This window comes from Varanus komodoensis, unplaced genomic scaffold (genome assembly GCF_004798865.1).
Source record: "Varanus komodoensis strain SLA01 unplaced genomic scaffold, ASM479886v1 scaffold83, whole genome shotgun sequence".
In the NCBI taxonomy this organism is placed as follows: domain Eukaryota; kingdom Metazoa; phylum Chordata; class Lepidosauria; order Squamata; family Varanidae; genus Varanus; species Varanus komodoensis.
The window spans coordinates 1067557-1079033 of record NW_025336520.1 but is presented as its reverse complement, the minus strand read 5'-3'; the positions used below and the strand labels follow the sequence as shown (position 1 = coordinate 1079033).

At 49.8% G+C, this 11477-nt stretch overlaps 1 protein-coding gene across 2 annotated transcripts; it reads left to right on the top strand.

The window, feature by feature from the left end:
* Positions 1-1652: 1652 nt before the first annotated feature.
* On the top strand, positions 1653-9707 carry RBM7 (RNA binding motif protein 7). Of its 2 annotated transcripts, none has more exons than XM_044456350.1 (5): positions 1653-1778; positions 3736-3898; positions 5141-5246; positions 5887-5977; positions 7504-9707. In XM_044456350.1, the coding sequence occupies exons 1-5, from the start codon at positions 1683-1685 to the stop codon at positions 7879-7881; spliced, it is 834 nt and encodes a 277-aa protein (XP_044312285.1). In that variant the 5' UTR covers positions 1653-1682; the 3' UTR covers positions 7882-9707. The 2 variants fall into 2 exon arrangements, with proteins under 2 accessions (XP_044312285.1, XP_044312284.1); XM_044456349.1 differs by having other exon boundaries at positions 5884-5977.
* The last annotated feature ends 1770 nt before the right edge of the window (positions 9708-11477 follow it).

Genomic DNA, 11477 nt, shown 5'->3' with positions numbered 1-11477 from the left:
CTGGATTCCTGCCATTGAACATGGGAGCTCTACCTTGGCACCATGGATAAGAACTCCTCCTGGGCTTTGTCCAATCCCTCTAAAGGGCTACCGGAGGCAATGGCAGTCACCACATCTTGGTAGCTCTCCACAAGCAGGACTTCATGACCATGTACCGTATTTTTTTCGATCCTGATGGCTAACCAGCTTCATTCGATTCTATTACTATGAAGGAGGGGCTACTTTCTCCGCCAAATGCATAATAACCTGTTTCCTACAACATGGGGGCAATTTTCAAGAGAGATTGTGCCTGAGGATGGAAGAGCTGACTATCCCCTCTCCTCAGGTTATCATGCCTTCCCCCAAATCTCCTCTCCTGTGACAGTTAAGCTTAGAGAAAGAAATCATTCTATGGGAGGCAATGGGGGGTGGGTGCTGCTTTACTGTGGGCAGTTGATTCCTGGGAGGACCCTGGTTAAGGAAGGAAGGAAGGTGTAAACCTCCCCTCCCTGCACACTGGGTCCCAAATCCCATCATCCTTTGCCTGGCAATAAAACTTGGAATCAGGCCAGTTCAATGATCAGACCTTGTGGCTGTCAGAAACCGTGTCTGGCGTAATCGGTGCCTTGGAAAACACTGTTGTATCATAGAGACATGATTCACCTCCTGGACCATGGCCATCCACATATCATCCTTCTGAGAAGTCAAGAATTGCGGGCCAATGAACTCGTTCTTTCTCTGGAAGCATAATCATTGCCCAGCTATTATCAGTTTCTTGTCAGACCTGCCTACCCAGGGTGAGTTCTAGTGGCTAAAATTAAACTGTTTCAGGGAACTGATACAAGCAGTGCAAAAGTTCAGCAGGGGTCTTTATTCCAAATGTTTACCTTATGCTGACTTATGTTTACATTTGACTGTGTATGGAACCTGACCCCTCAGCCTCCAGGAGAATGTGGACTAGAAAACTAAAAGCATTTTCTTGCACAATTAACTCATGGGTCTTTTGGATGGTGGACTTTCGTTTTTGTTTACAACACTGGAATTTCTCTGAGACCAGCAGTTGCTTTTTGCATGAGCGCCTCTGGAAACCGCGCTAACGCTGCACACTGCGAGCTTGCAAACAGCCAGAGCAAGTTCTGGAGAAAGTACATTTTAGATGAAGAGTGAATCAAATTCTTTCACAGTCAAAAGCACAGGAAGAACTGCCTGCAGCAGATAAACGGGAAAACAGAAGGGGGGGCTAAAGGCATCGAGAACTGCAGAGAGGTTTTTCCGCCCTTTAAGTGCGTTTTGTTCCTGTTTTGTACCTGATATCCTGCCTGAACGAAACAGGCTGGGCACGCGGAGTGCTGCCCGCATTTCTGCTTCACCGGCTTGATGCAGCGCGCGCTGGGCTCAGCCGCGGCGAAGAGGGCAGTCGGGGGGCCGCGCAGCCGCCGCCCCGCGGATCGCCCCTTTGCCCACGTGGCGAGGCGCCCCGCGGAGCATCCCTGGCTTCCAACGGCCACGCGCGACCCAGGCGTGCTGCGCCTGCGCAGTTGAGCGAGCGAAGGCTGGCAGTAGTACGGGCAAGCGCCGGCCGCGACTCTACAACTAGCAAGGCCCGGAGCGGCGCCGGCGCCTGCGCATTCGGGGGACTTGAAGGCAAGGGCGGAGCGGGGCCTCTCCGCGCATGCGCGCGGCGCGGCCGGCGAGCGGAGGCGATGGGGGCGGCGGCGGCCGAGGCGGACCGGACTCTCTTCGTGGGCAACCTCGACCCCAAAGTCACCGAGGAGCTGCTCTTCGAGCTCTTCCACCAGGTAGCGAGCGAGCGAGCGAGCGGGCGAGCGGGCGGGCGGGCGCGCTGGTGGCGGCAGAGGCGCGGGCAGCTCGGCCTACCTCGCAGGGCTGCGCCGGCGCCGGCTCCCTCCGCGCTCGGGCACTCTGCGCATTCCCAGAGCGCCCCGTCCTTTGGCTTCGCGGGCCTCGCTCTCTTCCTCGCGGTTAGGCCTCGCCGCTCCGGGTCCCTTGCCTGGGGCGGCTGCCTTGCTCCGCCCGGCGCCGGCTCCCGGGAGCCGGGCCGGAGAGGCGCCGCGCGGCCGGGGCTGGGCGCGCGGAGCGGCGGGCTCCTCGGCGGCGGCGTTCGCGTAGGGTTGCCCGTAAGGTCAAGCCTCGGGCGGCCGGCGGCGGCGGCTCGGCCTCCCGCTGCCCGGAGCCCGGGAGACCCGCCGCCCGGGCGGAGGCGCGGCTGATGCGCGCGGCGGTCCTCGGCCGCACGGTGCGGGGCGCTGCGGCCGCGCTGCGGGAGGCTCGCGCGGCGCCCCGGGCCAGGTTCGGGGAAGGGGGCAGCGCAGGCGCCGCGGGCTCGGCCGGGGGCCGTGCGTGGCTCGCATGCGGCTGAGGCGAGAGCCGCGCCCCGGACCGGGCCGGCTTCGGATAACACGGCGATTTCCGGGTCTTGCGTACGCGAGCAAACTGCGGGGCGAGATCCGTCCGGCAGGACTTGTTCCTGAGAAATTCATGTTGACAGCGAGAGATTGCTCCTGCTGCCGCTACTGCACTTTTGTGCTGCCCTGCAGTCCACGTGGGCACTCACTGCCATGGCCTTCACGGTGTTCGCCGTCTGACTGTTTTATACTCTGTTCAAGAATTTTTTCAGAGTAAGAGGCTTGTAGTTCTCAGGTTCCTCCTCCTCTCCCCATGTTGAGAACAGGAATCCGCCTGAACCCCATCAGTAGTTCTTCCCAGTCATGTTGTAGTAGGGCCTCCGCAATTAGAGGCAGGATTCTTCTCAATGCCAAGCTATTGCAGCGTGGGAGGGAGTGGCATTCAGACCTACTTATGGGTCATGCTGCTGTATTTGTTCCGATACTCACTATAATAGCTTAATTTTGGGTTTAACTTGTAGTGCCCACGTTCCCATATCACAGAACAACTTACATCTGACTGATTAGAGGTTGTGTATTCAAACAGTGGTGGCATGTGAGCAGGCAAGCCATGGGTTAATTGACGTAGGATTCACTGCCATTAGGTGTGAATCAAGTCAGTCTTTTGGATTCCTTTGGCTGTCCAAGTGTGTGTGTTTCTTCCTCCAAAATGTGAATGCTAACGACTGAGAACAGCAGAAAGATGGATGCTGCTTCCCATCTTTGAGCTGTGAGTCTGGCTTGATGGCCTGAGTATTTCAGTACTCATTTCATACTTGAAGCATGGGTGTCCAAACTGTGGTGCAGAATGGGGTTTAGCCTGCTTTTCTGTGTGCATGTTTTTGAATGGAGGGAGTTTACAATAAATGTTTACAGTTTAGCCTGTTAGCTAAATTCACAACTAGTTTCTCCCCTGGAGAATACTGAAAACTTTTCCTTCCCCGCTGAAGGCTCTAGAGACACATGTACTTTTATGCTGTTGTGATTTTTATATCTTATTTAATGAGTTTTGGGTTAGGGTTAATGTATCAAGGTCTTTCCCTCACCTTTATGGTGTGTCCATTACTTAATTGAACCACCTCCATCCCACTGCCAAGGATAAGACAACCTTTGGCTTTCCAGGTTTTCTCTCTCTTTTATTTGGAAAATAAAACTAACATGTCACCTATTGAATAGGTTGCTGCTGTCTCTTACGATCAATTGGTTATGTACTTGAATGCAAGCAAGCACTGCTCTGTGTAAAAGTTTACATTGAAATACAGATGTATGAAGCTAAATAAGGTTCAGGGGAAAGTTACTCCATTTTATTTTAGTTTTTATTTAACATTTTGTTTTGTTCCTTGGTTTGCAGGCAGGCCCAGTCATTAAAGTAAAGATCCCGAAGGACAGGGATGGGAAACCAAAGCAGTTTGCATTTGTGAATTTCAAACATGAAGAATCTGTCCCCTATGGCATGAGTCTACTTAATGGGATCAAACTTTTTGGGAGACCTCTCAAAATTCAGTTTCGATCAGGTATCTATGACCTATTTAAACCAGTTTAGATGTTTTAGGCAAATGGAAGGGTACAGTCATCTTCCTTTATGCTTAAGATTCTGGTGTGTCAGTTGTTAGCACACCTTTTTGTTGATAATCCACACTGGATTAAATTGTCACAGAACATGTTTCTCAGGGCATCATAGTATTGCTTCGCATCTTACAAATGCTTAAATGCAGAGGAGGTTTGTCCATCAATCGCTGGAAGAAAAGCTGTTGGGAGCTTCTAAAATGTATTAATTTATAATTCAGTATTGTATGAATGCAAATTATATAGCTGAAGATGCAGAAGTGAACTTCAGAAGAGTTCAGTTATTTGAGACAAAGCCATCATTTTGAGAAGCAGCGTATCACATCACTGCGTTGGAAACAGAACTGTGGGCATTCTGAGCGTCTACTCAGAGTAATGCACTCTGAACACACCTAGAATCGTACAGTTGCGTGTAATAACCAGCCATAGCCTTTTAATCCACAGGCTGCTGGAAGTGAGCAAGTGCACTATCTCCTGCCAACTTGGTTTTCTGCTCTTGTAAACCCAGGGGCCTAATCCATTGTGTGTAGTTGTATTAAATCTCTGTGTGTTCTTCCCCACTCAACAAACCAGAGTTTCAGTCTTGCACATCACAACAAACTCCAGAAATGGGTTGTTTGCAGAAGCAGAAATGAAAAACTGAGTGAGCAGAAAGACACTCCTGCATGTAATGCAAGAGGTCACCTGATCCTGCAGGGGCCAGCTTTTCCGTGGGTTGTTTAGCCCATGATGGGTAGTGTGCGAACCAGGTCATTGCCTTTAGTATTTTTGTTTGTTTCTTAACTGAGCCTGAGCACTGAAGGTAACTTTGGAGCTGAGGCTTGGCTTGGGTCTGTGTGTGTGCAGCTTGCTCCTTAAACAGAGGAAAGGAACCTGCCCTCGTTTATTGTTTAGTGTTGAAGGTATTTTGCTCAAGAAAAGTTCGGTTTCATTTACCATGGCATTGCAATTAGCTCGGGCTTAGATAGTCAGTATTGCATTGCGATTGCATCTTCACCACTGGGTATTCCAGTAGGTTGCGACACTTGTTTTTGAAGTCTGTTTCTGTACCTTGCTGGTTCTCTGCTGTGACACCATAGAACCAATTAAGTAATGTGCCACGGTTTCCTCCCATTAGCACCTTGTGTCTTCTCTTCCTGGGGTGTAAGTGACTCAATTTAGTTGCTCTTAGAAATGCCATTTATTTTTAGGGAGCAGCCACGCATCTCACGACAGCAGTTTGCCCCATTTTCAACATGGACCCCCCAATGGAAGCTCCTCCAGTGCGCAACAGCTGCCAATACCTGCCAGCAACAGGTGAGTTGATAAATTCTCTATTGAACCACGGAAGTGCATTTAGGACTGCAGCTTCTTGAGGATCAAATGCTACTGCGCCGAGTCTGCTTGGATGGTGTTCCCTAACCTGCCCTCCAGGTGGGACTGGACTTACAGTACCCCGCAGTTAGCCTGGCCGGCGGTCAAGAATGCTTGGAGCGGTGGTGCAGAGCATCACATGGCAGAAAAGGTGGGGTGGCCTGCCGGGCCACAGCGAGGAGGGCCTGGATTCAGATTCCCCCAGTCAGGTGTTAGAGGCCCTGGGCCTACTCGTGGCCTCACAGCTTCACTTCCCTCCCTCCCTCCCTCCCTCCATGCGGCACAAAGAGGGTTGTGGAGGGTAAGGTAAAGTGCTACGCATAGCCCCTTCACTTCCTTGGAGGATGTTTCAGATACATCATAATACTCGTGTTTATGGTGTTCCTGATGATTCTCTGGTTGTTAACAAACACCTGTGGAGAGCAGAGGACTAGGTGCATTGCTTAGAAATGTTGAACACAACCTTTCCCCAGTGCACAGGGCAAAAAGGGCAAATTCTTTCTTAATATAGCTTGTGCTTGCTGTGAAATTCCTCGATCTGAGTCACCTGTAGTGTGATTGACTTCTGGTCTTGACTTAGCAGGTATGAACGGAACACAGAGAACATGTCAGCAGGGTTCCCAGCTGTGCAGAGGTCCTTCTCGTCTCCAGATAGCCTCCAAAGGCAAGCTGTGGTAAGGGTTTTTTGCATCGGTGTCAGTGAAGAACTGATGGGTCTTAAGTGGGCAGGATATGTCTAGGGCCCAACCTCTTGCTATGGATACTGGGACTTAAGAAGCGCCATGATACATCAGACCGAGGCTTTTTCTCGTTCAAACCGTGGCCAACCAGCTGCCCATGGGAGGCCTCCAAGCAGGATACGGATGCAGCGGCGCCCTCTCAGTCCAGTTCCATGGCAACTGGTATGCAGAAGCATTCTGCCCCAATGCTGGAGGGAGCGTCGAGCCATCGGTTGCTTTCTCCTGCGTGCATTTGTCTTAAAGCCGTCAGAATCGGTGGCCATCAAATCATGCCAGCTCTTTCATGGTTGCAGCCAGTTAAAGCTTGTTCATTGCATTATTTGTTTTATTTCTATACCATCCAAAAGGTGACACTTTCTAAGTGTTTTACAACCGAATGTAGAAGACAATAAAATGCTGTCTAAAATAGATGTACTTTACACACTTTTATCTTCCTTTCATTTAGTCTCTTTTGACTACTGTTCCAAGGAGAGAATGGAAGGTGGAATAAGTGGTAAATTAGCCAAATCTGACCCAAGAGAATTCTGTATCGAGGTGGTTAGGCCCTCGGTGTGAAATGGCGTGTGTACACACGATGTGGCAAATGTAAGCAGGCTTTCTCAAAGTTGGCAGGCGGACAACAGATGCCTTGAGCAAACAAGCCACCAGTCAGCACGGCAGCATGTAGCCGCCTGCAGGAGGCCTGCCTCTTGAACGGGCAGGTGGAGGCTGAAAAAGCGAAAGGTGGGAGAGGTAAAGGAGGCAGGGCAAGGCAAGCAGCCCTCCACACAGACCTCTGAAACAGGACAAAGGGTCTCTAAGCCTGCACTAGCTGGCGGGGAACACTCTCTCTCTCTCTCAGTCTCTCTCTCTCTCTCTCTCAGTCTCTCTCTCTCTCTCTCTCTCAATCTCTCTCAATCTCTCTCTCAATCTCTCTCGAAAAGCCAGTTTACTTTGTCATGTTTGGGAAGACTGTGTTGTACCGATCCATGTGTCCCATTTTCACGGAGGCCACGCCTGTAAACCTCCGAGACCCCGCTGTAAATACCCTGTCGGGCCCACATCAGGAAAGCCTGCATTGCACAGGATTGGTTTCAGGCCACCGTGGAGGGTCACCTCTGCCAGCAGAAAGCAGTGATCTTGTTCTCATTGGTTTTCAGCTTTCTCATAAAACATCATGAGACCTATTCTCTCAATATATGTCTTAATACCTTTTGACCGACCTCGAAATGCCTGTCTTGTAAAGTGATGCAGCTATTTGTTTCAAGGAGGTGGGCAGGGAATTAGGAGCCAGGGCTTCCCCTGTGGGGTTCAGCCTTGGTGAGGGGCCCTTACCCCTGAAATAAAGCCACCGCAGCAGAGGGACTTGTGCTTGGTGAAGCCTGGCTCTGAACTCGTCAGACGTGCCGAAGCAGGTGCTGACGTCCAGGCCGGCGCAGCCTGGCCGTGTCCCTGCGTAACCAGCTTGCTTTCTCTCCCAGATGAACAGCGCCATGTGGCAGCCGTCGCAGTACAGCGGGAGGCACGGCTCCCTGCCTGCGGAGCCGTCCAGTTTTGCTTTGCCAGGGCACCAGAAGAGTTACCCCTTTCCCCCGCCGGGGGCCCCGCCAGCCCAGTGGCGGCAAGAGCCCACCCTGGGCCCACGCAAGGGCCGGATGAATTCCCACCCGTATCAGGCTGACGGCAGGCATTACAGCCGGGAGCAGCAGCGGCTGGCGGACTATGGCTCGGAGCATCACTTCCGGGGGAGCCGGGATGAGTATGGCCACGACGACCGGAGCTACGGCGGCTGGAGCCACGACTATGACAGCCGGCGGGAGAGCTCCCGGGAGGGCAAGTGGCGTCCCTCCCGTCACTAGCGCATGTGCCCGGTGCATTTTATATGACTTTCCTGGGGGAAATTAGGCGATTCTTTCCCTTTTTAAGAAAGTGTTCTTTTTTTTATCGAAGACCTTGTAGACGGTAACTTCACAAGTTACTCTTTTTAAAAAGAATCATTTTATAAAAATCACCTGCAGTATGTATTTTGAGAAAAGTGGCTTGGTTTCAGTGGTATTAACTTTTTCCCTCAGGGTTTAGGCGACAAAAAAGTGCCACACCTTTAAACAAAAAATCCATTGTAGTTTATTTTATAAGGAAAAAAGCTGTGCTGCTTTGGTTGTATTTTAAAATGACGTTTGTATTTTTGTAGTGTGCTAACTGAGAGCCTTTGAGGTGGTAATCCTACGAAGGGCGCCACAGAGTAGAAAGCTCATGGCATCTTGCCCGATTGGCGGCAGTGTTTTGCTACTGGAATAAAAAAAGGTTTTTTTTTGAATATTGTGTCAAGGAAACGTTAGCCTGCTTAGATATAAGAGTAAAAGAAATTTGCCGGGGGACTTGGTAATTTGTATGGAAGGATGTGTTAATTTTCCCAGCTGCTTTCATGATGTATATTAATTTTGATATTAAGGGAGAGCATCTAGAGTATCATAGTCATTTTCAACCATTGAGAGTATATCCCAATGCACATTTAGACAGGAAAACGTCCTAGAATCCCTCAGCCAGTCAAACGGTCTGAGTAATGCTATGATAAGTATGATTTTTTCTGTCTAAAGATGCATTGGGTAGTGCCTGTAAGTGATTTAAACCCCCCAAAATCACCGCATGCCTCTTTGCATACCCTTTCTGTATTTAAGATAAACGGTTTAGGTGGTAAATCTAGAAATCTAAATCTTTAAATATTTGAAAATTTGCTATTGTGAAATTTTTAGAATATTAGCAGAAGGCAGCCGTTTGATTGGAAACACGACCATTTGCTTTCAGACTAAATCTAAAACCTTAACTAAAGGACTGAGATGAATATTTCGGTAGGTGTGGAAGGGCTTTGTGCTGTCCTTCCTCCTCCTGGAATGTGTGCATTTAAAGTCGCCATCAGTGGGTATAGCTGCACTTGTGAACACTGGCATTTTCTGCAAGCCATGCTTCAGGTGGGAACCTTGGGTTCCTCTTTTTAAACTATGTCGGCCATTTGTTTCAGATGATTCCCATGTAGGTTGCCAGCACTCCGGTTGAACACGAGTGATGTCAGGAGCAACTGGCGCTTGTAGCTGGGCTTCCATCCAGTGGCCATACCTGGGCCATAGCAAAGTCACGATAAATTTAAGTCCTATTGATTTCAGTGGGTCTGCACTGAGTATGATGAAGTCTCCCCTTCCTGCTTTTGGTAAATTTGCTCTTCAGCTTCACGCTGTGCTGTGTAGTGAACAGAAATATTCTGCCCTTCTGCATTACAATTTGGCAGAAACAAAAATGACTGTAATAGCAGCCACTGTAAAAGGATCAGTCTGCTTTTTCTGGCATATCTTCCATAATCCGCACGCAGATCTTTTCATTCTTGCCCAGGTTCATCACAGCCACTTGAGTTCTAGCTGTCCTTTTGCACAATAGCTTATGACCTTGCCTGAAGGGGTTGTTTTCAAAAGCTGTTCATAGTATTTTGTCAAAATTATGCCAGTATAAAAAAAATAACTCTGTTAAATATCTCATTGACTTAGTTTTATATTTATGACATTGTTCAGAAAAAACACACGTATAAAACAATTATATAATTCTAAGTTTCCCAAGCAATACTGAGAGTATTAAAAATGCACTTCGGTTGTGTGCAAATATATTTTCACTACAATAAATGTGTTGTTTTAAAACACTCTTGTGTACATGTAAAGTTGCTAAGGCATAAAACTGCAACTGGTGATTTCATTCTAAACGATCCAGTTGTATTTCTTCCTATAGGAAAATTTCACGTCCTAGGACAACCTGAAAGAACAGGGTAAAATTTACCTAGCCTTATTCCTAAACTGGGCCTTGACAGTAACCCTAATACAGGGGCTGTTATAAAGCTGTTGCAATAGGGGCTTCCAAAACACCCACTTTCTGCAGATTTCTCTGCACGGCTCATCCTTTTTGCCCTTGCTGAGCGGCTTACAAGCATTGGGAGCTTTAGCAGAACGGGATTTACTAGCCTTTATGCTAGCCTGGCCATGAACACTGCCAATACTAATGGGCTGCAATACCTTAGCAGTTGAACTATAGATGAATACAGGAAAATGGAAAGCTGAGAGGGTTAGAGAAGCTAAGCTTCCCGTGAAAGTGTACAGGCCGGCACGGTTCCGAGAAAGGTCAGAATAAGCTGTGCAGAAAAATCTCCAGGAAGCAGACCTTACGGAAATCCCTGTTGCAACTTCACGGGTGGCGTAATTTTGCCAACCCTTAGCCCGAACCCTAATAAGGGGGCTAAGATACACCTGCCGCCATAGGAATGTCCAGATGCCCACTTCCTGGAGGTCTCTTTGCCCAGCTCATTCTTTCTGCCCTTCCCAGGCACCCTGTAGGGCTCTAAACCATCATGGGAAGTGTAGTTTTTTTGATCCTCCCCCCAAGCTGGACATTAGCCGCCAGCCTAATAGGCATCTGAGATACCCCTGCCACAAGAGGGAGCTCCGAGATGCCCCCTTCCTTGCGGTTTTTCTGCACACCTGTTTGCACCTCCGACATCTTTGGTTCCTTGGTTCAACAACGTATGTTTTAAGCGCTCAAGTTCAGTGTGCAGTCAATGCAGGGTCTAAGGAACAGGGCCGATGTATTTGTACTCGGATGCAAGTCTCAGCCTAGCGGGACTCACTTTCCTATGAAGTTGGAAGTTTATGTAGGACTTTATGTAGGCCTTAACTTGCTGGCTAAAGCACTGACATCAGAAATGGAAAATGGGAAGGCAGGGCACTGGTTTTTTAAGGAAAACTGTTCGGGCAGCCACTGCACTGTTTTTAGCCAGCCTATTTTAATCTTTTTAAACACACTTTCTCGGCCCGCTTTTGGGCGGAGCTTTTATTCCAGCCTCCTTTATAGTCTTTCAAGATATTGCGCCTCAGACCGCGGCTTGCATTGTTCCGAGTCTGTACTTGAGTTATATTTTGCACAGCACAGGGTGCATGTAAGGCACTTTCCATTATTCTTGCTTTTGCTTTGCCCTTGCCCTTGGAGCAGCACCCGGTGCACATGAGCTGGTTTTGGATTTTGGCGCTTTTGCATACAAGTCTCGCTTTGTAAAGCGGATCTCCAGCGGGGCATGTTAAGGTGAGAAGCTAGGCAAATGTCAGTGGAGGAAAGGCCTACAACTCCCGGCATGCCTCTGCCGGCAACGCCGCAGCTATAGCTTCCTGCGATGTTGAGCTGCCTGGAGCATCCTGGGAGTTGTAGTCCGCCCTCCCACGGAAGCCCCGGCAGGACTCCGAGGTTTGGCTTCCCGCAGCCGCGCAAGCCCGGGACGCGCTCCCCGCCCCATGTGACTACATCTCCCAGCAGGCGCCGCGGAGCCGCGGGACCCCGCCCAGAGCGCCGGACTCCATCTCCCGGCAGCCCGCGCGGCCGCGGCTCCGCCGCGAGTGAGCGGGCGGGCGCGGCGCGGGGCCCGCCGGGA

Bases quoted from the DNA above. Each gene is read 5' to 3' on its own strand.
- RBM7 (XM_044456349.1), top strand. From the start codon at position 1,683: ATGGGGGCGGCGGCGGCCGAGGCGGACCGGACTCTCTTCGTGGGCAAC. The intron at 3,899-5,140 runs GTATCTATGACC...ATTTATTTTTAG, and splicing joins CAAAATTCAGTTTCGATCAG to GGAGCAGCCACGCATCTCAC. The intron at 5,247-5,883 runs GTGAGTTGATAA...GTCTTGACTTAG, and splicing joins CCAATACCTGCCAGCAACAG to CAGGTATGAACGGAACACAG.